Source organism: Hakea prostrata, chromosome 1 (assembly GCF_041222555.1).
Source record: "Hakea prostrata isolate BN-2017 chromosome 1, UWA_Hpros_2, whole genome shotgun sequence".
NCBI classification, from domain to species: Eukaryota; Viridiplantae; Streptophyta; class Magnoliopsida; order Proteales; family Proteaceae; genus Hakea; species Hakea prostrata.
Genome location: NC_142600.1, coordinates 70,658,487 through 70,680,899, shown reverse-complemented (window position 1 = coordinate 70,680,899; position 22,413 = coordinate 70,658,487). Strand labels below are relative to the sequence as shown.

At 36.1% G+C, this 22,413-nt stretch overlaps 2 protein-coding genes across 8 annotated transcripts; one reads left to right on the top strand and one right to left on the bottom strand.

The window, feature by feature from the left end:
* Nucleotides 1-8,080: 8,080 nt before the first annotated feature.
* LOC149029714 (SGNH hydrolase-type esterase superfamily protein) lies at nt 8,081-16,343 on the top strand. Of its 2 annotated transcripts, none has more exons than XM_089142040.1 (5): nt 8,081-8,371; nt 8,505-8,632; nt 8,720-8,959; nt 9,080-9,335; nt 16,107-16,343. In XM_089142040.1, the coding sequence occupies exons 1-5, from the start codon at nt 8,107-8,109 to the stop codon at nt 16,280-16,282; spliced, it is 1,065 nt and encodes a 354-aa protein (XP_088998166.1). In that variant the 5' UTR covers nt 8,081-8,106; the 3' UTR covers nt 16,283-16,343. The 2 variants fall into 2 exon arrangements, with proteins under 2 accessions (XP_088998166.1, XP_088998165.1); XM_089142039.1 differs by lacking the exon at nt 16,107-16,343 and adding an exon at nt 9,482-9,873.
* On the bottom strand, nt 10,343-16,157 carry LOC149029715 (calcineurin B-like protein 7). 6 transcript variants are annotated; one of them, XM_089142045.1, is made up of 9 exons: nt 16,066-16,157; nt 14,659-14,835; nt 13,772-13,854; nt 13,544-13,603; nt 12,567-12,675; nt 12,412-12,464; nt 12,176-12,256; nt 11,982-12,094; nt 10,343-11,237 (listed from the first exon to the last, which is right to left on the bottom strand). In XM_089142045.1, exons 2-9 carry the CDS (start codon nt 14,753-14,755, stop codon nt 11,156-11,158), a joined length of 678 nt encoding a protein of 225 aa, XP_088998171.1. In that variant the 5' UTR covers nt 14,756-14,835; nt 16,066-16,157; the 3' UTR covers nt 10,343-11,155. The 6 variants fall into 6 exon arrangements, with proteins under 6 accessions (XP_088998171.1, XP_088998172.1, XP_088998168.1 ...); XM_089142046.1 differs by having other exon boundaries at nt 10,350-11,237; nt 14,677-14,835; XM_089142042.1 differs by lacking the exons at nt 10,343-11,237; nt 16,066-16,157 and adding an exon at nt 15,239-16,028 and having other exon boundaries at nt 11,288-12,094.
* Nucleotides 16,344-22,413: the final 6,070 nt, after the last annotated feature.

Sequence of the window (22,413 nt, the reverse complement as noted above, 5' to 3'; positions counted from 1 at the left end):
TCATTTGAAGGAACATGTACGGTTGGATCATATAAGATTTAAACGAGATTCTCATTGTACGGTGATAAGGTGCTTACTTGCAAAGGTAATAGAATCACGATGATCCGTCAGATTCGGTGCTTTGGTTCTATAAAACTCGACACGTTTTGGTGGTCGTTAACTTCTGTTTTCGTTTACCCGGTGTGGGTCCCTTTTCTTTTGCCAAATGGGTACCATTGGCTTATCTCGTTAAACCGATTCTACGGGAAGGGTGAGATAAGAATCATAAGATGTCTAAAATTGGAAATACAATTTCAGTTGGGCTTATCTGGCAGTTGTTGGCACATGTCAATGCATGCAATGGTCAACGTGTCGTTTTGAAAGAGTTAGTCGTGATTTAAGGACGGTGAGTCAAATCGTTACCGACCTCGTCTCTGGTTAGAGATCTAAGGGGTCAAATTGATTTGGTTCCGGTTCTGTTTTTGTTCAAGTTGGGTTACATACAAGCTGTACAAATCGGTTTGGTTCTTGTTGAGTTTCGGTCAATAACTGCTCCAGTTTTCAAATTTAAAGCACATAAAATTGCAATTATATGTAATTAAAGCAGGGCAACCAGAGCATCTATTACAATCATCCACTAAGTGAGATGCTCTTTCAGTAGTTTTTTCAAAGTATTGTTGGAGTTGTGGGGATGGAAAGTTAGCATACTTTACTGTTTGTATTGTCTTAGCAACTTTAAGTAACATAGATATTTCACCAAAAGGCCATGTCGCTGCTACTATAAGTGTTTTCAAGTATGATTAATGCATTTTATCTTTGTTTATAAAATAAATAAAAAAAAGCAGGGCAACCACTGTAGGGAACTGTTTAAGACACCATGACCCAACTACCCAAGGCAAATCCAGGAACGATCATGTAATCCTATTGTAGGAATTATGTATGAGAGGCAACTATGTGCATGTGCCCTAGTCAACAAGGAAAATTCTAGAGTACATTGTCATGTAGGATCAACTTTGATGATGTACGTGGACAGTTAGGTTTGTATGTGTCGAAATGAGTCTGGATTAGCTCTCTGTCAATTGAGCACATTGACACTTTCACACTTTTGAACCATACAGTAGGGATGGGACCCACATGAGTCCACAAAAGACCTTTTTTTTTTCTTTTTTTTTTTTTCTCGTCTTATAATATTTTTTAGGTGGGCATCACCACTATGTGTGGTTTAGAAACATCAAGGAAACACATTGTTCTCCTCTTACAGGGAAATGATCCAGAACCATGTCAAAAGTACATATTGCACTCCAACATGAATGTGTCAGGCAATGCCATGCACATCATCATGTGCGTGATTCAAATCATTGCCAGCAAGGGTGCTCATCGACTCCGATCGATGGTCCAACCGAATAATGCAAGAAATGGGACTAGACCAAAGTTGGTTAAGGTCCAAAACATACAAACCCAACAAGTTTTTATCAAAAAAAAAAAGGTAATTTTCACCTGGACCCCCTGAGGTTTGGTCTATGTCATTTTAGTCCAAAAACGGAGACTTTGCACTACCTCCCGTACTATAGAAAATCAATTTGTACAAATATAAATTTTAGACCAATTTGCCCTTAGTCATCTTACTCTCTGCTTTCATCTTCGGGTTCTCTTGGTCGCCGGTTGGTTTATGTCTATGATCTCCCATCGTCACGCGGTGGCACACAAGGCCTTTTGAGGGCGGGCTCTTAACCCCGGTTTTTTGTCCCTGTGTGTCTGCTCGCGTGGGTTTCCGGCGTTGGTCTGGGGTCTCGCTGCTCCGGGCTCTTTCTTGGAATGTCTTCCTCGCCTGGTGCGTCTGTTTCGCCCTGTTTCGCCCGCTTTCCCCGTGGCTCTCTGTTGTCAATTTTTCTTTTCTATATTCTTGGTGTTTTTGATTTTTCTGTGTGTGGGGGTGGGGTGCGTGGGGTTCTTTCTTTTCTCCTTTTGTAAGAAAAAGGCGCTTCGCTCGTTGCCATTTTCTTTTTTCTTCGCTTGTTGCCTCCTTGTGGGTTGCTTCATCTCATGGGGTTCTTTCTTCTTTCCTTCTTTTTGTTTTCCCCCGTTTTCTTACCAATGTATTAGCGCCTTGCGGTGTACCACATTTCCAGTTTTGTGTTCTTCTTTATAGATTCTTTAGTTCAAAGTGGATGAGGAGCATTTCCTTTTCGCTTGGACTCGTACTCACCTCGGCTCCCGCGCGGTTAATATTGGGTGTCGGGTTGGGGTTTGTTTTGGCATTTGTCGGTCTTGGTATCGGGGGTTGTTGTTGGCTTTCAAAGTCACGCATTGTTGAATAGGCCCCTTGTTATCTGTTTTCGTTTTCATTTTCTTTTGGTCTTTTATGTTGGGGGTGGCAATTTACTTAAATGATGGATAAATTGGTCTGGTGATATTTGTCCTTAATTGCTTTTTGGCGGGGGGGTGATGGTCTCTTTTTTTGGACTAAATGCTGCCCCTCGGGGGTCCGTGTTACCAAAAAAAATGAAAGATGTATGGGATGATTAAACATGCCAACTTAATCCTTGGGAGCTGAAGTAAACAACAATTAAGTGTATAATCAATGAAATTGATATGAATAACCCATACTAGATTGGTTCGGCATGACCAAGAGTGAACTAGACCGACCAAAACTTGGTCGGACGACAAACAAGCCAAGATACAAGTACAAAGTAATGTGCACACTTTAAGATGTAATTAACTTAAAAGTTAGGAATAAAAATTCGAATTAGGTAAGAAAGCTCTTAGAGTCAAGTAATACTCTTACAACGATATAACTCCTCCTCTCCTCTAGGAAGTGAGAAACTGTTGTAGAGTTCACGTCAAACTCCATCATGGTACAATCAAGGTAACATTTTCTCGAATACTATATAAACCCTCGCTCTTGTCATTATCAGGTACACATTATTGAGTTATTTCTCCTAGCATTTAGATCTACAACTTTCTTTCTTCATCTAAAGTTGTGCGTTTCACTAACTTGATCATCGAAGGCGTTACTCGACTAAACCGGTTGAGCACATTTTTGCAAGTAATTTACTTGCACTACCGAACATGATTATAGAATAACAGAAATAAGACAAATCAAGACGCTAAACCGGATGTAGGAATTGGGTTTATGTTTTAACAAGGTTCATATAACATAGCCAGTTGGTCACTTTACTTCTGTACAAGTGCAGCGGTGGTTTGTTAGTAAAATCAACCTACCATGCTCCAGGAGAAATTTGATAATATAACTAAGGTAGCATTTCAACCAAAGCGTGGATTGGTTTTAAGAAATAAACTCACTCGTCATGTTACTCACAAGGATGGGTTCATAATCCAATCCTTTGGGTTTTTACATATTCGCCGTTTGATCCAATGGTGGGGGGATCTTGGTTTGGATGTATAACAGCATTCCCCACGAGGAGAGGGGGAGGAGGTGGCGACAACCTCCGGTTCGACCATGGGACACACCAAGCACAAGTCATGAACAACCGACTTCCAGTGGCCAGCATATCAATGCGCTGGTGGGAGAAGTCATCGATCAAAGTCAAGCGGAGACATCCTCAAACCCTCCTTCCCACAATAATCTATCCATTAATCTCTGGTCTCGAGCTCTGGTCTTCCTTAATTTCTCCAAATGGAGATTTCGGGTGCCGTTTTAAAGAATACGGCAAGGTTTCCGACCTGACCACCATTTTGCAAGTGGTGGACCATGTGGAACCTTCCTAACATCCAAATTAGTTTTCTTTGGCGGGTTTAATGCGGTCCCCCCCCTTGTGGCGCTGATCGGAATGCATATGTGGAAAATCATATTAAACTATATGGCACATTCTTATTTCATACAAATGGGGAAAGATCCATGTTGCGCACTGGGTTCCCGGGGCTCATCTCTTGCCCCCGCATGAAATAACTACACAATTGAGAAGGATGATAGGCGTGGGTTGTCTTCATATAACCGCTTCATCCGGAAAGAAAGATGAGGGTGTTTAACAACAGAGCCAAACCCGTGGGATATAAAAGTACAAACCATTGGTTAAGGAGTTGAAATTAATATGAATAGGTTCGTGGTCACCTGTGGCCAATGATGGGTTAGTAAAGCGGTTAAAGGCTTTACCTCCCATGGGGAGGTCTTGGGGTTCGCCACCCATTCGGCGGCATTAATTGAGGATGTATCGGGGCGCTGCGAGATGAAATAGGTTGGTGTGTTATTTCCTCAATTATATAAACATTTAATGTTGGCACTAGGAGTAACAATTGGAGTCGGGATTTGCGAGCGGGCATCTCCCGCAATTTTGGAAGCGACTAAAGGGTTTTGGACACCACACTTTTGCACTACAAATGGGGATGGGAGAGCTGCAGAGAAGGGATAAAATTGATGAAATTTGGACTAATCACTACATGATTACAAAGCTCCTGCCATGCCCAACAACAGAGAAGTGGCCCATTGACAAATTACCAACACTAATGGAGTTGGCTAATTCTACTAAACATATGAAATATGTTGCATTCCCCAATCCAGCTCTCCAATTGTTTTTTGAAAAACATGCAAATTTTGCAGCCACACAGGCTCATGACTGTAGTCTAAGTATAGACATTATATGTAAGTGCTCCCTGCACTAATATCTTTTTAATGAAACTTTTTATTTTTACCAAAAAAAGAAACTAAGGTAGCATTTAATAGTAGCCTTATTAGTATGGACTCACAAATTCCCACATGTCAATGTTTTTAAGCCTTGTCACCTTTATTATCAAAAAAATAAAAATCACTTACCTAGGAAGAGTTGAGGAATAAGGGGACCGTTGCAAGTCATTCACAATTTAATAACAAAATTTCTTAACCCCTTCAAATAAACAAAATAAAAGTTAAATCTACGTGTACCCACAACGGTTACTTAGGTGATAATTTTATAATTGTTCTTAATTGGTCGGTTGATTTTCTTGATGTTTACTAGCATACTTTATTTATCCAATAACTTATAAGTTTATTTATTAAATTTATTTTTTAATTTGTGATGACACCATATAATATGGTACATAAACGGGACACACCTTTTGATATGTTATGAAAGGGTTTAGGGTACATATAGTCTGTGGCTCATTCCTTGGCCGAAGAAGCTCTAGTGATTGAGACAGTACTGATTTGGTAAAATTCTACTGTCTGGCTAAAGGAGCCTGTTCCTCACCCAGAGCCTATGTCTCCTTCTACTTAATATTGTTTTCTACCACAAAAAAAGAAAAGAAAAAAGAAAGGGTCAACTTATTCTACCCAAAACCTTTTCCAATGAGATAATTTGTTAGGATCCGAATGAAAAAACTAGATTTTGAAAATTCTTCAAAACCATTAAATTGCACCTAAGAATCAAAGTTTTTCTTTGGAGGGTTTTACATAATGGTTTAGCTGTCAACAACACTGCTGCAAAATGGAATAATTCGTCTTATAAGTGTGTCTTGTATGATTATCCCGAATGAAATTCATTGGTATATTTTTCTTTCATGTTGGTATGCAAAACACATTTTATTTGCAGGTACCTTAGGCCTTAGGATTGAACTTTTCCAAACTGACTCAATTTTCAAGCTTACTTTAGAAATATGTGTCATTTTTCAATGGGACAAATAAATATTTCCTCCTGGCTTTCTGTCCTTTCAATCTCTTTCTATTATATTTGGACATCTAGAAACAAAGTTTCGAGAGCAAATGAGAAGATAATCTCAGGTAAGACCCTATAAACTATTCTGCATTATCTTGAATAATATTCTCCGACAACGGAGATAACTAACGGGATCAAAATGAATCTCATCCTTGATTGCCACGAGGCCGGCCAAGTAGTCGGTGGCGAAATTGCTTTCTCTAAGTTGATGAACAAATGTGCAGCTCATGAAGTTGAATCTTCTGAACTTGGGCTTTAACCTTTAAGATCTTAACCTGAAAAATGGTTAACCACACAATCTATCTCTTCCTTCCAAGAGCTTTTAGGAGTGTTAACGGAACCCCATTCAAAAAGAGAATTGATTTCCAAACTTGCTAAGTAAAGTTTTTTGCATTGGAAGAAAATGTGGCATTGGATCTTGTTCTCAGAATTGTGTTTAACAAGGTTCATATAACATGGTCACCTTTACTTAACGCATTTTTTTGTGTGAAGGAGGTTAGGAATAAGGGACCATTGCAAATCATTCAAAATTTTTAATAGTATTTTTTTAATTATGTGAATCTTTTTAATGTTTGTTAAGTTAAAATGTACATCTCCTTAGCTCCTTAAATTAAAAAAATAAAAATTAAATCACGTACCCCCACAACGGTTGTTTATTTATTAAATTTATCTTAATTTTTTATTGCACCGGTATTATCAAAGAGACCAACATCAACATAAGAGTGATGGACAATGACAATAAAAATAATCTAAGGTCAGGTCAGATACATGGAGACATCAATGGCGATTCTGATGAACGAATTAAATTATTATATTCATCGTGAATGTGTGACTGGAAAGAGAACACCTTAGGGAAGTGTGTTTAGAAAATATTAGAGTAGTATTTTAAACTCTTTATTCACCATCCATAATTGTTTGAAATTTTTTTGAAAGATCCTCTGACCCTCATTGCATATGTGAAATATTAGCAATTCTCTCTCCATGGAAGAAAATTTTAATGATTGAAAAACATCATTATTTGGTCTATTTCAATGTTAAATCCTCGCCTCATCTCGGATAGAATTAAAGAGAGTTCAACCAATAATCTTTTCATTAAGAGATGTTGATATGTATAATGTATTCATTGTTATCAGCTGAACAACTCTTTGATGGTAACACATATCAATTTGATATTGTATCCTAAAATTTTATATTTTTTTTTTGTCCAATACCTAAAATTTTGTAAATACTATTACATATACCATAAGGGAGAATCAAACCTGTGACTTCTTTTTTTGGTCAATAATTTGTGACATCTTCACTAAAAGATGTTGATTATTACCAACTAAACAACTATGTAATGGTATTGAACATCATTTTGCCTTATGAATGTGGCCATAAAAGATTAGTGGGTCATCCGTTGATGTTTTTTGTGTGGATTTTTCGATACAACCAAACCTTTGATGAGAGTTGGGCCTACAAGGTGTTTGCTGCCCTCGGCCTAAGGGTGTAAACGGATTGAATTCGGATCGGATAATGGTAATATCATATACATATCCTATTATATTTGGACAAATTCAATTAATATCTTATTGGTTTTAAAACAGATTCAGTTGGATATGGATGATAGTTGAATAATTGTTTTAATAAATTAGAAAAGTATTCACATATCTCAAGTAAAAAATTTATAAAAATAAGAAAAGAAGCGGATTTCGGCTTTCCATATACACCCCTACCTGGGCCATGCGAAATAAACCTCATCATCGTGGTACTCTGCCTTTGGTATTCAAACGGTAATAGGAGGGAATTTTCTCTTTTTTGAAAATTATAAATAAAAACCAAAACCAATGTCAAACTTTAGGCCCATGAGCTAAGAAGTCCATACATTATAGGAAGATGCTGAGAAACTGAATTTGTATTTAAAAACTAATCAACATAGTGAATTTTCATCCCTTTGGATATTTTTATCCATAAAATTGACAATAGAAATATGGAGGTGAAAATGTAAGGCTATGAAAAATTAATGAATTTTCCTTTTGGACAAAATAGTAATTTTCCCTCTTCAATGTAATTATTAATTTTAGGGGTTAAAAATGTCAAAAAAATATAAAAAATTATTATTTTGGTTAATTTTGTTAACTCAAATTCAGTTTTAGCTAGTTTTGATAAATGAAACATTAAGTGATTATTTTTGTAAAAGAAAACCTAAAAGCAGCTAATCATGCTAATTTACCTTAAAAATTTCCCATTAGTATATAAATCACCATTTTATTACTAGTTCATTATTCTAACTCATTTTTATTTTAGAGGGGAGAGGTTGTATTCCCACATCACCACCTTGGGATGACGATATGAAAATGCGGCAGTTGGAAAATAAAGAACGTGTGGTACCGAAAATCATTCTAAATTTAACAATTTTAAATTCCTTGCAATTCCCGCGCTTTCCAAGATTTCCATTTCCTTTCCCTTTTCAGAGTTCGGAGTTCGGACACACACACAAATGTCGCTTGGCTCATTATTTTCACTTGCATCTTTCTTCTTCACCATATTTCTGCAACTAATTAGAGCTTCTCCCAATGCAACGACCTCGAATGCTTCTCTGGTTCCGGCATTATTTATTATCGGAGATTCAACCGTCGATTGCGGCACCAACAACTATCTTGGAACTTTCGCTCGTGCTAATTTCTTACCATACGGAAGGGATTTCGACACTCACAAACCTACCGGGAGGTTCAGCAATGGAAGAATCCCCGTCGATTTTCTTGGTAACCTTCAATCCTTCTTTCTTTTCCCCCTGTTTTAGATCCGTAAATACCGATCTAGGTTTTGCATGTTTCGATCTTAATTTCTCCCAAACAGATCTGATACGAATTTGCTTTTCTCGTTGATTTTACTCAGCTTTGCGTCTTGGCCTTCCATTCGTTCCTGCATTCCTCGGCGAGGATGGGAGTGTTGAGGATATGATCCGCGGAGTGAATTACGCTTCTGCAGGTGCTGGAATTATTTTCTCGAGCGGTTCAGAATTGGTAATTCACATTTTAAGCTTCTACTAGTTACTCTGTTCCTTCAATCTTCACTCAGAAACTGGAATTCTTGGTTTTTGATTTCTTTAGGGTCAACGTATCTCCTTGAGTCAACAGATCCAGCAGGTAACAGACACTTTCCAGCAATTCATATTAAAACTGGGCGAAGAGGCCGCAAATTCACTGATATCTCAGTCGGTCTTTTACGTTTCGATTGGAAGCAATGACTACATACATTATTATCTACGCAATGTGTCTGGAGTGCAATCCCTCTACCTTCCTTGGAGTTTCAGCGAATTCCTAGTTTCAACAATAAAGCAGGAATTGAAGGTTTGTTCTGCGTCTCCTGTCTTTCAAGATAAACTGCATAGTAATTAAGTGTTGCCCTTAGTTTGAATTGAAAGACATTAATTTACGGTCTGATTTTGACACCGATTGTTATTGATGCAGAACTTGTACGATGCTAATGTCAGGAAGGTGGTGGTGATGGGATTGGCTCCGCTTGGCTGTATTCCTCACTATTTATATGAATCCAAAAGCAAGAATGGAGATTGTGTTCAGAAGATCAATGATATGATAGTGGAGTTCAACTTCGGAATGAGATATATGGTGAACCAACTCAATCAAGATCTTGTCGATGCTAATATCACCTTCTGTGATGCGTTTCAAGGATCAATGGATATATTGGCAAACCATGAACGTTATGGTAAGCTTTTTTTCTTCTTCTTTCTCTCCTATAAAGTTATCTTCCAGATCAATTATATGATCTTCTCTCTTTTATCATTATATGCAGAAGTAGTAATGTTGCATATATCCATCATTTTTCATGTTTGTCTTTACGACTTCATCTAGGTTTTGAAGTTATAACCGATGCTTGCTGTGGGTCAGGGCAGTATAAAGCTTGGATCTTGTGCATTTCACCAGAGATGGCATGCACTAATGCATCTAAGCATGTCTGGTGGGATCAGTTCCATCCAACTGATGCAGTAAATGCCATCTTAGCAGACAATGTATGGTCTGGCTTGCACACAAACATGTGTTATCCTATGAATTTAGAGGAAATTGTAGTATCCAAGATCAATTCAACTGATTGATTAAGAAACTTCAAAACTTTTACTTATTATCCTCTGTGTACCCTTAGATGTGAGTGATCAATAAACACATAAATATAAAGATGGAAGTCAGATGTCACTAGAAACTATGCAGCTACAATAATATGGAAGTCAACCCCTTGGAGATGTAAGATTTATTTGGTCTTCCATTTGATTCAAAATCTCAGTTTTGAGAACCAAAATCAAACCAAATTGTTTTGATTCGATTTAATTTCGGAGAGATGGTTTCGATTTTTAAATCGGCACCTCCAATTGAAACATTATTCTAGGTTATGATAGGTGCCAAGAATCTTAACTGTTCCAACCAGGTTTTGGATTCGGTATCACATTTCTAAAGATGAAATGGATTTTAACATAATCATCCGGTCTTATGATTGTTTAAATTATTCGCTCTGAATTTTTAGCATACATAGCATGATCAGATTGTAGATATCATTATATCAACCGTATCTACTCCTCAATGTCTTTCCATTTAGATACTTCGGGTAGGAATCTATTAGATATTGTGACTTAACATACATCACACCTTACTTAATATCAACCGTTTCTTTTCTTTTTTCTGTCACCCAAGCTTTGGAGAATAGAGTTTTCTCACCAACCATTTAGATGTATATTTGATGAATCTTTCTCTGTTTCTCATTCAAAAATTGTCTTTAACCAACCAAAGATAGCCCATGAGAACGGCCTGTAAATAAGACTCCATCGAATAGACCGATTACAGCTTTACCTTAGAATTCAGATGCAAGCAGACCAGCCTGATAGAAGATTAAACATTAAACCCTGGCACATTTACACAAGATCCTACGAACTTGTACTCCATTGTCACCGTCTCATTGGCCAGGTTTCTAAGAGTCCGCTGGACTTCCTGATCTGTCTCGGGCAGATCTTATACATAAAATGTCCTACATGGCCTGAATATTCCGCTTACAAAGCTTAGCTAGATCTCAGTTCCATACAAATGACATTGCACAACTTCCAAAACAGAACACAACCTGTGCAAGCATCTGGGAGCCGGACCATAAACCTAGGATCAAACAGTGTCTTCACCTTTGACATCCTAAAACGAAAAGGAAGAGGAAATCTAGATTGAAACTGCTGGTATGAACAAAGTAGGCAAGATCTTTTCTTCCATTATCTTGTAGGAGTTGGTGTTGAGCTGGTAATAGCACTGAATAGGAGATGACTGTGAAACACATAGTCCAACGACTCTCCTTCACTGGCTAGTTCCTCCAATAACATCACACATTTGGATGACTCTCCTTTGCGGGCTGCTTCCTCTAATAACATCTCTTGTTCCCACACTCCATAGGTCTATAGGAGCTCAATTAGAGACGCATCCATCAAAAAACTATGTCTCCATCATTTGGTACTCAATGATCCTGTCATCTCATAACCTTCTCAAGAAGCATTGGAGCTATATTGGTGATTTAGCCAGGCACTCTGTATCTTCTGCTTCAGAGTTCATTATGAAGCTGGGAAATGCTAAAGTAATATCCCTGAACATGGCAACAAAGTTAAGAATTAACCAATAGATGTGTTCAAGTATGAATAAATGCATGAACTGCGATAATATCCTGTGCATTCAATAACATTGGATTACCAAAAAAAGAAAGTATTCAATAACATTGAAACTTTAATTCATTAATTATGGGTATCAATTAGGTGGTCACTTCTTGGATGACCAACGTATTAGCCCACTAGGGCAGAGCTGTCAATTCAAAGTTTATGAGCTTCAGGTCCTTTTCATCGCTGCTTTTGACTACTCCAATAGTCTGAAAGGAAACCTCTAATGAGAACTACAGTTTAACTCTTAGGTGGTCCCAGAAGTTCCATCAGCAGACATAGTATGCAGCCCAACCTCAATGCTTTATATATATGCATTTTAAAACCAAGCGGGATAGACAGACCCCTTATTTTTAACTCATACAAGTTCAGATGGCACCCAATGTGGTGCACAAGTTATATACACACCATTTATCAAGGAACATATGTCTGTCCAATGATCAGGCTTACCAATCATATGCCCATGTAGCTGAAAAGTAAGATGTGATATGGAAAGAGTTTCAGCCATGGTGGAGCCTAAGTTGGACAACTATTTATTTAGCATTTAGATCAACAAGCTCGTTGACGATGCATATGGCGATGCACTGTAGGGAAAGCAGCTTTCTATTGGAAAATACAACAAAATGAAAACTAGCATGTGCAGCAAACCACTAAAGAGGATAGGACTCTGGACGCACTTTAAGTATGGTAGAGTCATATTCCTCAATAAAGCAGGATTATGTCCAACAAATTCCTTCCACTCTTCTGGATCGATCCTCCCATCACCTTTTGAATCAGCATCAGTGAATGTCTACAAAAGAGAGAAGCAGAATGAACATGAACAGATAGAATAAAAAAACATAGTGTGCCATTGACCAGAAGAATTCCTTACCTTATCCACAATTGTGTCGACAAAATCATCTGACAGAACCAGATCAGACTCATGTAAAAGAGCTAATACCATCTCCTTAAGCTGACACAAAACAAAAGAGGAAAATCGTGCATAATTATTGAGCTAGACAAGCAGAAAAATTCAAAATTTACCTGAAATTGGAGCAATTCCTAGATGCTTTCATCAGCAACAGATACTAGCAGGGGCAACAGGAATGCGAGAACAATGATATTTACCTCCTCACGCTCAATGTAGCCAGTGCGCCTTAGATCATATAATCGAAATGCAACTGTCATGAAAATTTCCCACTAGTGTGTCAACTAAAAATGTTGCCAGTGACATATAGTAACGTTGCATAATATCTTAAGGACTGAATTTTATATTCTCTTACAAGCAATTTTGTCTGCCAGAGGAGCATTTGGGTGGAAGACACCTAATGATCGAACAAATTCTCCAAACTCAATAACACCATTGCGCTTGACGTCAAATAAATCGAATATCTGCAAGATAATGCCATGACAATCTATAAGAATGGATACCCATGACGCCGCAATTCATCACATTAGGACAAATAGGACTGCATATTAATGGTTTTTGTCACACAGGCAATATTGTGATAACAGTACAGCAATGAGACACATTGGCTATCTTAATCAATGATGTTTCAAAAATCCAGAAAATCTACTGAGATCACTACTAAATATTACACCTGCAGCAGTGGATTATGAAATGCTTATTTGCCGCACGCATCATCTGTATTCTCCATCTACCACCAACTCCAGATGAAAATGAATAGAGAAAAGGCTCTTAGAACAAGTATGCTGGAAGAGGAGGATGTCTGTTAGGCCCCATCAACCCTACCTGCAACTGTGAAGGAAAAGGACGTATACTAATGAAGGGCAAACCCGGTGCTGAAGGCTTTCGCACAAGTAGAGTCCAGGGGGGCAATTCTATTGATAATTACCAAGTAATGAAGATAATGTTCAGGTTATTAATAGGGTCAAATTAGTCATCATATAAGGGGCATCTTGAGTAGACAACAGCCCCAGATTATAGGCATCAACAGCTAAAAACCCATCATAGTTGGCCGTATCTTAACCCTCCCATGGTATCCCAGAGCATACAACATGTCTTGGAATGTCAAGGTCAATAATCCATTTGACCCATCCCATTGTTCTCTCTAGGAGGGACTTATCTTAAGTTGATTAAAATCTGACACCAAAAATCAAACCACATTAGCAAGTGCCCAAGTTGAACCAAAATTCAAACTTTGCCTAGAAGTTTCATGACAACAGATTAATATTTGCAGTACACGAATAAAGCAAAACAAAAATGAGAGTTAAAAGCAAATGGGCTGGCAGTACACACCCTGTCTGCAAATAGGTTCCGTTTGTTACTGTTTCGAAACAGAGCAAGCTGGAACTCTTCCTGCATGTAAGAATATTATTTATTAAAAATAAAGTAAAAAATAAAATAAAATAAAACAAGATCAGCCCTCAATGCATGTTTAACATGCCAAAAACCAATCAAGTTGTCAAAACTTAGCTGTTTTGAATGATAAAACAAAATTTTAAATTCAGCCCTTAGTGAGATTACCTTGTGAATTAGCCCATCATCAATTATTGAACTACTTAGTTTCTTGAATAACTCATATAAAGCCTCGACTTCGCTCACTGTAACTGTCAACGAATAAAGAAGTGACTTAGATTCCCTAGTTAACATAAAAATTTGAAATTGTTTATAGATCACACAAATGAGAAAATAGAAATTTGTCAATATTTGTAATACAGGACAATCCACAACCTATATTTTAATCTTATAAAACAATTTAGACCTGCAATCTCATGAAAACTTCTAAGGAAATCTAGAAGAGGAAAAACAAGGATGTGAAAATGACAACACCATTCTCGCCCTAGGCTTGCCTCAGACAATAGATGCATTATCAGGATTAGAACAAGCCATTCAAGGATCCACTAGGATTATCCCCTACACCAAGTCCATTTTTGTGACTCCAATCATCCAATCCATTGCATCCTAAGGTTTATACATATAAGCATCAGAAACTAATTAAAAGGATCCTCTGGTCAACTCAGCTGTTGGACTTCAAAATCCATCAAATAACATAACCAACCTATCTGTGTGATATTTGTACACTAAAGATGTAAAACATGCATACTGGTTGAGGCACTATTCCTCAATGCAGAAGAAAACTTAAAAAACTTAGATTCTTACTCTTATATTAAATTAAACAACATCAAATCTTATGCTAAAAGATAAGAGGAAAGAGCCACTTCCCTTCCCTCTTTCCCCAAATATTCAACCCCCTGTTGTTTGGCTTTAGTTTTCCCTACTTTGTTTCATTTGGATCCATTTAGCCATCCCTATTAACTTGCAATAAAGCTACGTTTGTTAGCATCGGGATTGAGTGGATAAGACATATAAATGCAAAATTTCAAGCAAAAGAGAATGATACATGTGCTCACAAGGATTTTCATACTGACATGGTGTTTCAGCAGCAAGAACTCCAGGATCTTCATATCCAGGTGTTTTCACAGAGTGCTTCGAACTGAAGCAGCCCATGGAAGTGAGCAAATTCCCAATATGAGACTTCTGAAAAACTCCTCTCTAGCGATTTCAAAGTTCGTTATTTATGCCTGCCACTATCCATAGGAACAAAATGTTCAACAATTAATGAGATTTTAAAACTACAGAAAACTCAGCTTCTCATACCATATATACATTCTGTAGGAGATAATACGGAGGAATGGCGTTCAAAAATTTAAATCAGTTACATTTCCATGGATCAGACGCAGCATCAAAATCTTATAGTGCTATTACCCATCCTGGTAGAAGGGAAGGGAACAGATGACTAGACAAAAGTAATAGCCAAGAGTAAGTTCATAAATGGACAAATTTTAGCAAGATTAAATTCACTGCTGCAACATCTGAGAGAGCTGGAAATTATATACTATACCACATACATATTTAGAGAAATAATTAACAACCTCTTCTGTCTCATGAATGCAAACCAAACTAAAATCAGTACCATTTCGCCTCACTTACAACAAAGAAGAAATTCCGAAAGCTCCAACAGAATTTGTTTCAGTTAAGCATAGGACTGGATTCTCAGAGTTCATGCCAATACAGGGCAAGAATAAGAGGTGTCATGGATTCTATCCAACAACTGGGAGGGCATTTCAACAAACTTGTTCTGAATGAACAATAAACTTTGGCCTTTCTCTGATATTTGTATTTGATAAGAATATACTAGGGAGTCAGGACAACTTAAAAGTACATTCTATCAAGACATCAATAGCGAAACCAGAAACATTGTTGTCAGTGAGTAGGGTAGATGGAGGAAAGGTTTAGCAGGAATGAGTCTCTTCAAACCCAGCTAAGGATCACTCTGTTGATATGCTCTCACAGTCACGGCAGTACTTTTCTTGGGAAAAAAGTCTACCCTACAACCAACGGCAAGGGGAGGAAATTGACAGGCACTCACACAAACACACGCGCGCGCGGCAGATTTATCTAAATCTAAGATTTCGGTGATTGAATCCATTAGATGAAATAAAGACGCAGAGTCACCATCTAAGGGTTACTTTTTTAATTTCAACTGTTCCACCTATGCATCACATAAAAATTATGTTCTTAGAAATTCTTCACAGGAATTCCAAATAAATTTGCATTCTCCAACGTTGGATGTGAGAAAACATTTGGTTCTTCAGATTTTCAGTTTCTGAACCCTATGGAAAAGAAGGATAGGAAAGAACAAACAGAACTGAGATCTTCTATGGTACCAAGTACAGAACAAGAGAGAAACAAAAGAAATCTGAACACTTTACAAAAAGGGGAAAACATAACGGAATGAAGGAAAGCATGCAACTGACCTGAACTGAAGTTGATTTTGTTCTTGATCGTTTCTTTTCAGGTTCTCGTTTGCGAAAATGCGCGTCTCTCTCTCTCTCTCTCTGGTATGGGTCTCCGTCTCTATATCTTGTCTCCATTAGCTTTGCATTTTTGGTTTTGAAACATCGTTTTCTTCGGATGATAGAGCATCCTCATCTCCCTTGTTTTATGACTGGAAGAAGAAGCATCTTTTGTTAGCATACGATTTGATTTTATAAACAAAAAGGAAAGAAACCTCACAACACAACTCACGTGAATTATGCCAGATTGCCAGCTCTGGGCAGAGTTCAAGCCTTTCTCTCTGTCTCTCTCTTTCTTTCTTTCTTTCTGTCTCCCTCTTGCTAGTAGCAACTGGGGAAGTCTCTGTTCTTTATGCTAGATTCCATTGACAGCTTTTGCCACTAGAGCCTGGAGGAAGAGGGAGTCTCTCTCTCTCTCTATGTTTATCTATCACCACTTCTTTCTACGCTACTGTGGAAAAGAATCTACAGCGGTCATATTGGAGGGGGAGAGCCAGAATCGGCAACTTTATCTGATCAATTCCAAACCTAATAACGGTTTATCCCCACTGGGTGATCCATTACTTTAGGAGTCTTTTGAACATTTGCCAGGCAAATTAACATAAATTCTTCTACCCAATAAAATAATAATAATAATAATATAAATCCTGATTTCTAGGCTTGCATATACAAGTTAATACAGAGATAACTTTTCAATTCTTTTTCAAACGGGTAGGTTTATATTAAGGGTTGAAGAATTTTTTTTTTTTTTTTTTTTTGTCAAAGGGTTGGAGAAGTATTACTGGATTTGCATAATTCTTTCTAATTAGAATTTAGGATTGTTACATGTGGCAGTTAATTACCCAAAGGTCAGAATTAGAATCTAATCAATTAAGCTTCAAGAAAAAAAAAGAGACTTACTAATGTAAGGTTGGTAGAGTGATTAGATCCATATTTCGGGTGGAAAGTAGTGAATGAGAGAAATATTTAGAGATTCATTAAATTCACGGATGACCCTCAGATAAAAAAAATTGAGAAAAAGATTGAGAGAAATTTAGATTTTAATTATGACTAGATAATAATTAGAACGCATCCCAATCCTATATATTAATTACAGAGAATTACAAATAGTGGGAATGATCAAATATGTGAATCCAAATTCTATGGACTCTTCAATAAGCAACCTCCTTATATATGATTCTTTAATGAAGTGTTAACCAAATATCAATTGGTATTATTGGTGGCTAGCTTGAAAAGTAGATCCAGACTTTAAATACTTTTAATTATTAAATTATATGAATATAAATGTTCGATCCTGTTTTCGGAGTTGGATATGACTAGGATACCTCAGCATTCGGTAATGGAATAACAATTCCAGTTTTCAGCTTTGATGATTATGATATGAAATCTGCTTTGTGGTCTACCAGAAAAAAAAGAAATCCGCTTTCGGCCTTTTGATGGGTCATTACTTTATTATTTATTCGACATCTTAATAAAGCTATATTGTGGTAAACGAGTGATCCCTAATGGGCAAATGGGTTGATGGATGAGCACTCCAACCAGATACAAGCAGTAATGGACCCCTCTTGAGCTAGGTGAGGAATGAGAAACAGTAATACAGATTAGCTAGTCATTTCACCTTTTGCTTCTTCTGCTTGACAGGTTAGATGAAGGTTTTGCAGTCAACTCTAGTGCTGAATTGATTGAGTGTTTAATTACTTTGTGTAGGCTTGAAAATATCTCTGCAGAAGCATATGCTTTTTTATTAGAGAATTATATGAATCCATGAAGCATGAGTAAACTTACGTGGGTTTTGAATTAAATTAAACAACTGATGTGAGAAGTCATAGGAGACAACCCCTTGTATCAGGTAAATCTTGAATATATTTTATGATAACAGGAGAATCATATGATATTGATTGAAAACAACTTCAACCTCTCTCTCTCTCATTGTGTATTCATTCAATGTCTTTTTCTTAGACTTTTACATCAGTGTTTGTCTCTTGTGTTTATTTGTGACTTCAAGATGAGAAGCATGAGAAGTGTTACTCAATATCATTGGTCCTTAATTATCTCCATAATGTTATATTTTGACTGCAGTATGATAATGCATGAAATATAATTCAAGAAAGAAATGAAGGCTTGCAACCCAAAAAAACCTCAAACTCCAACTAGATCAACTCCCCCCCCCCTCCAAAAGAAGAAGAAGAAAAACCTTAGAACATATGTCTAAATGGTCAAGACAAAGTCTGCATTCACAAACACATACATGCAAAGATTTTAGCTTTACCTAACTTGTCAGGTATGTTGACAAATTTGGATATTTTTTATATACCTAATATGTCCATTAAACTTAGTTTGATGAGATTACAATTAATATTATTTGATTCTTGTTTTTATTTTATGCAACCACCTGAGAGTACTGCTTATCTACTCATAAATGTTGATAGAAAATTAAATGTTTCTCTAGGGTTATGACATTATTTTATGTCTCATAAATGACTAGGGTAAACTTATAGATGTGGCCACCTATATATGTTGAACAATAATACATATAAGTGTTCTTGAATGATTCATCACTAGTTGTGTTTGACAATAATAATTTCCTATGGTTTCTATAGCATGATATTATAACATAGACAAGATTTTATTTTTTGGCCAATGATTTGTAACATAGAGTAAAATACATTGTCACTTGAGAAGAACTCAAAAAATGAATTTTGAAATTGATTATCTTAAGATGATTGACAAATATTATCAATCTAAGACCACATACTACTATTTGAATTTAAGTCATTTATCAAATGGTCTTATTTTGATCATGAGACTCTAATTAAATCTCTTGATTACGATTTATACCTTTTTGGACATACAAAATTGTTGTGTTGAGAATTGTTAGTTTTTCAAGCTCCACCATAGACTTCATTGACTCATCTGTCAAGTGGCTTTCTTTCTGCACCAAAATATTTTGATAGCTTTCTCTTTTTTTTTTTTAGAAAATAGCTTTAATTCTTTTACTCAAAAGAGTGCTTTTTCACATCTATAAAAATCTAATTTATTATTCTAGAAAGATACATTGCTTTCAAATTTGAATTTTATGGGTAACTCTTCTAAAGATGAAAGTGGTGGCTCAAAAGTTATAATCAAAAGTGGACCTCATTATTTAGCTATTGGTCTGGATTGAAAGATTCTTTTCTGAGCAGAAAAAATCTCTTCTAAGCTTTTAAAATTTTGAATCAACTTGGAATGGACAGTGAAAATTTTCATCTATAGTATTTTTCGGTTAATAACCCAATGAGTTTGGATTCTATTTTTTGAAAATAATTATCCAATATCAAATTTGTGATCATTTTTTCCGTCTAACTAATTTTTTTTCATGAACTATCCAAATTATCCTCAAGCCTTTTATATAAAAACTTGTGAGAAGTGCTTGTCAATTCTTTCAATCTCTTGGCAATTTTAGGGCCGACAGCATCTTGTCTTTTGTAGCTCTCGTTTCTCGTATCATTCGTTCAGTTTCATGTTTGCAACAAAAGACTTGTGGATAATTTGGGTAGTTCATGGTAAAATATTAATTGGGGTGGAAAAAATTATCATAAAATTTGAAATTTGATAATTATTTTAAAATATAAGCTATATTTAAGTACAACTTTTCTAAAAATACCTTTGAACATACGAAATTGATATGTTGAGAATTCTTAGCCTTTCAAACTCTACCATACTTCATTGACTCATTTTCAAGTGGCTTTCTTCTTCGACCAAAAATTTTGATAGCTCCCTTTTCTTTTATCCAAAAAAGTGTTTTTCTCATTTAAAGAAAATCTGTGACTACTATTTTAGAAAGATACTTTTCTTTCAAATTTGAATTTTGATCGTAAATTCTGCTAAAGGTGAGAGTGATGGCAAAAAAAAATTCATCAAAAGTGGATCTCATGTACATGTGAATTGAAAGATTCTCTTTTGGAGAAGAAATTTTATTTGCTTTCAAGCTTTTAAAATTGTGAAAGAATCGGTTGAGAAAATCATTCAACTTGATTTTGAAGCAGTTTGGAATTGAAAATTATACCAGAGATATTTTATAGAGAGATGAAAGGAAAGTGAAAATAAATATTATTAAATTATTTTAATTGGTTTTTAATATAGAATATTACTTCTAAATTAAGTTTGAATTTTAATGCAAATACTTGACATTAAGTGATAAGATTACATTAGTACCCGAGGTTACAAGGTTACCAATGAGTCTACTTAATTATGTTAAATTTCTTATACTAAATTGAAGTTTTTTTAACCAAAAAAAATATAAACTTGACCGTTTCAAGCTGTCCTCTTCTCTTCCATTGTATATTACTCTTTCCTCACCTTGTTATTTTATTTTGAGCTTCAACATTAGAGATTGTTTTTTAACATTTCTTTATTTATTTGATAGGTTCATTTGACTTCCATTAATTCTCATACATACTTGGCTTTTTTCAAAGTTATAAGCAACTTTGCCATTAATAATAAAGCTGCAAATTGATAAGTAATCAGGTGACTTGCGTGTATTTATCAACAAAATATGATCCCATTAATATATCAAGTGGCAGTATTTTGAACAAAAGTAGATAGAGTTGACCAAATTCACATTTTTTAGTGAGGAAAAATATCAACAAAGGGCATTGTGAAGATAAGCTTTTCTTCAAGGTTCAACAATTTTACCACATAAACGACAGCAATACATGATTTCGTATCTTTCCCAAATCCTAGAAGTTAAAAAAAAATATATGTAAATGAATATAGTCAACATTGGAGGTGATATTATCTGCTGATATTGGACAGATTGAAATGCATCGTCGTGCATATCTATAGATCCCTATGTTACTGCAGTTGTTATTATTAAATAATATATATATTGCCGACATGAATTCAAGATCGTACGCCTCAATGAATTTGAATAGTACGGAACAAGATAGAGGAGGTTCTTGTTTCAACTCCTTACTCCACCTTAGTGTATTTTTTGTTTTTTTGTGAAAGGAGAGAACTTCATTCATTGAACTAAGCAAGAGTGCAGAAAAAAAAAAAAAAAAAAAAAAAAAAAAAAAAAAGAAAAAAAGATAGATGCATGAAACATAAGATTCGAATAGAAACATCCAAACCAAGGAAAGGAATGTGACAAAAATGTCAAATGTTCATTAAACTAAGTCTTCTAGGCTAAGGTATGGGTAAAACCTAATAGAACCTTAAAAATAAATTTGTACGTACAGCAGTAGATAAGCTCAAACAATGCGAGAAATGCATTTTCACCATTACAAGCGCCCAAAGGGGTAAAAACATACGTAAAAACGGAGACAAACACAGTCACAAAGATGAAGAGAAAGCATGCCACAGGGGAGGAGAGATACCATGCCACATGTGTGAAAAAGGTACATCATGACCCTCTAAGGGAACCAATTGGAAGGCGATCAGCAAAAGCTTGTGGTAGCATAACCTCTAGATCCGTGGGATGCATTTCTAGATTTGGCATCTACAAAGAAAAGTAGGAAGGGGGAGAAAGGAGAATGAGAAACGGAAAAAGAGAAAGAGGTGTGAGGAGAAGAGAGAAGGAAGGAAGAAAAGGAAGGAGGAGATGAGGAGGCAGAGAGACCAAGGCTCTCCACCTCAAAATGGAGCGGCAGCTGTAGGGTTTTGCAAAGGAGATGAACCCTTGCTAATCCCTCAAAACCTTATTGTATTCTTTTAGTCCAGGTTCTTTTCCACAATCTAAACTAACAAACCACAACAATGGAGGTTAAAATCAACTTCTTTTTTCAAAAGAAATTATAGAGAGTGCGGAGAGGGAATCCTAAGTTCTCACGTATTCTCTCTCTTAATTTATTATTATCGCATTTTATCAACCCTAATGGCTTAGCGTGTCTCACTTAGACTCAACCAAGTGAGGAAAAAAACCGGTGAGTAGAAATTTAAGAATATATAATGACTTTGCTAGTACCTTAGTAACAAACAAAGTATAGTGGATTGCATATACTCACCATGATCGACAATTACCATACAATCTCTCATAGTTGTCTTTTTTATTTCTATTATATATTTTTTCCCCTCTTCTCCCAGGGGCGGTGCTTCCTCCCTTTTACATCCTTTGTAAACACTTTTCTTCCTTTTTCCTTCAACTTTGTTTTTTTCAAAAAAGGTTTCCTCCACCATTATTACTCTCCAAAATCCAAATTAGTTGAAGATCAGAAATAACCAGGCCCACATAATGGACAGTCATCCAACCCTCATTTATATCCACAGAAAAGTGAAGGACCCGAACCGGAGATGCACGATTCTCATGGGCATGGATAACTTGAACCCTCC

Bases quoted from the DNA above. Each gene is read 5' to 3' on its own strand.
- LOC149029714 (XM_089142039.1), top strand. From the start codon at position 8,107: ATGTCGCTTGGCTCATTATTTTCACTTGCATCTTTCTTCTTCACCATA. The intron at 8,372-8,504 runs GTAACCTTCAAT...GATTTTACTCAG, and splicing joins AATCCCCGTCGATTTTCTTG to CTTTGCGTCTTGGCCTTCCA. The intron at 8,960-9,079 runs GTTTGTTCTGCG...TTATTGATGCAG, and splicing joins CAATAAAGCAGGAATTGAAG to AACTTGTACGATGCTAATGT.
- LOC149029715 (XM_089142041.1), bottom strand. From the start codon at position 14,755: ATGGGCTGCTTCAGTTCGAAGCACTCTGTGAAAACACCTGGATATGAA. The intron at 13,855-14,658 runs GTGAGCACATGT...ATTCGTTGACAG, and splicing joins ATGTCAGTATGAAAATCCTT to TTACAGTGAGCGAAGTCGAG. The intron at 12,465-12,566 runs GTAAGAGAATAT...TTTTCATGACAG, and splicing joins TCTGGCAGACAAAATTGCTT to TTGCATTTCGATTATATGAT.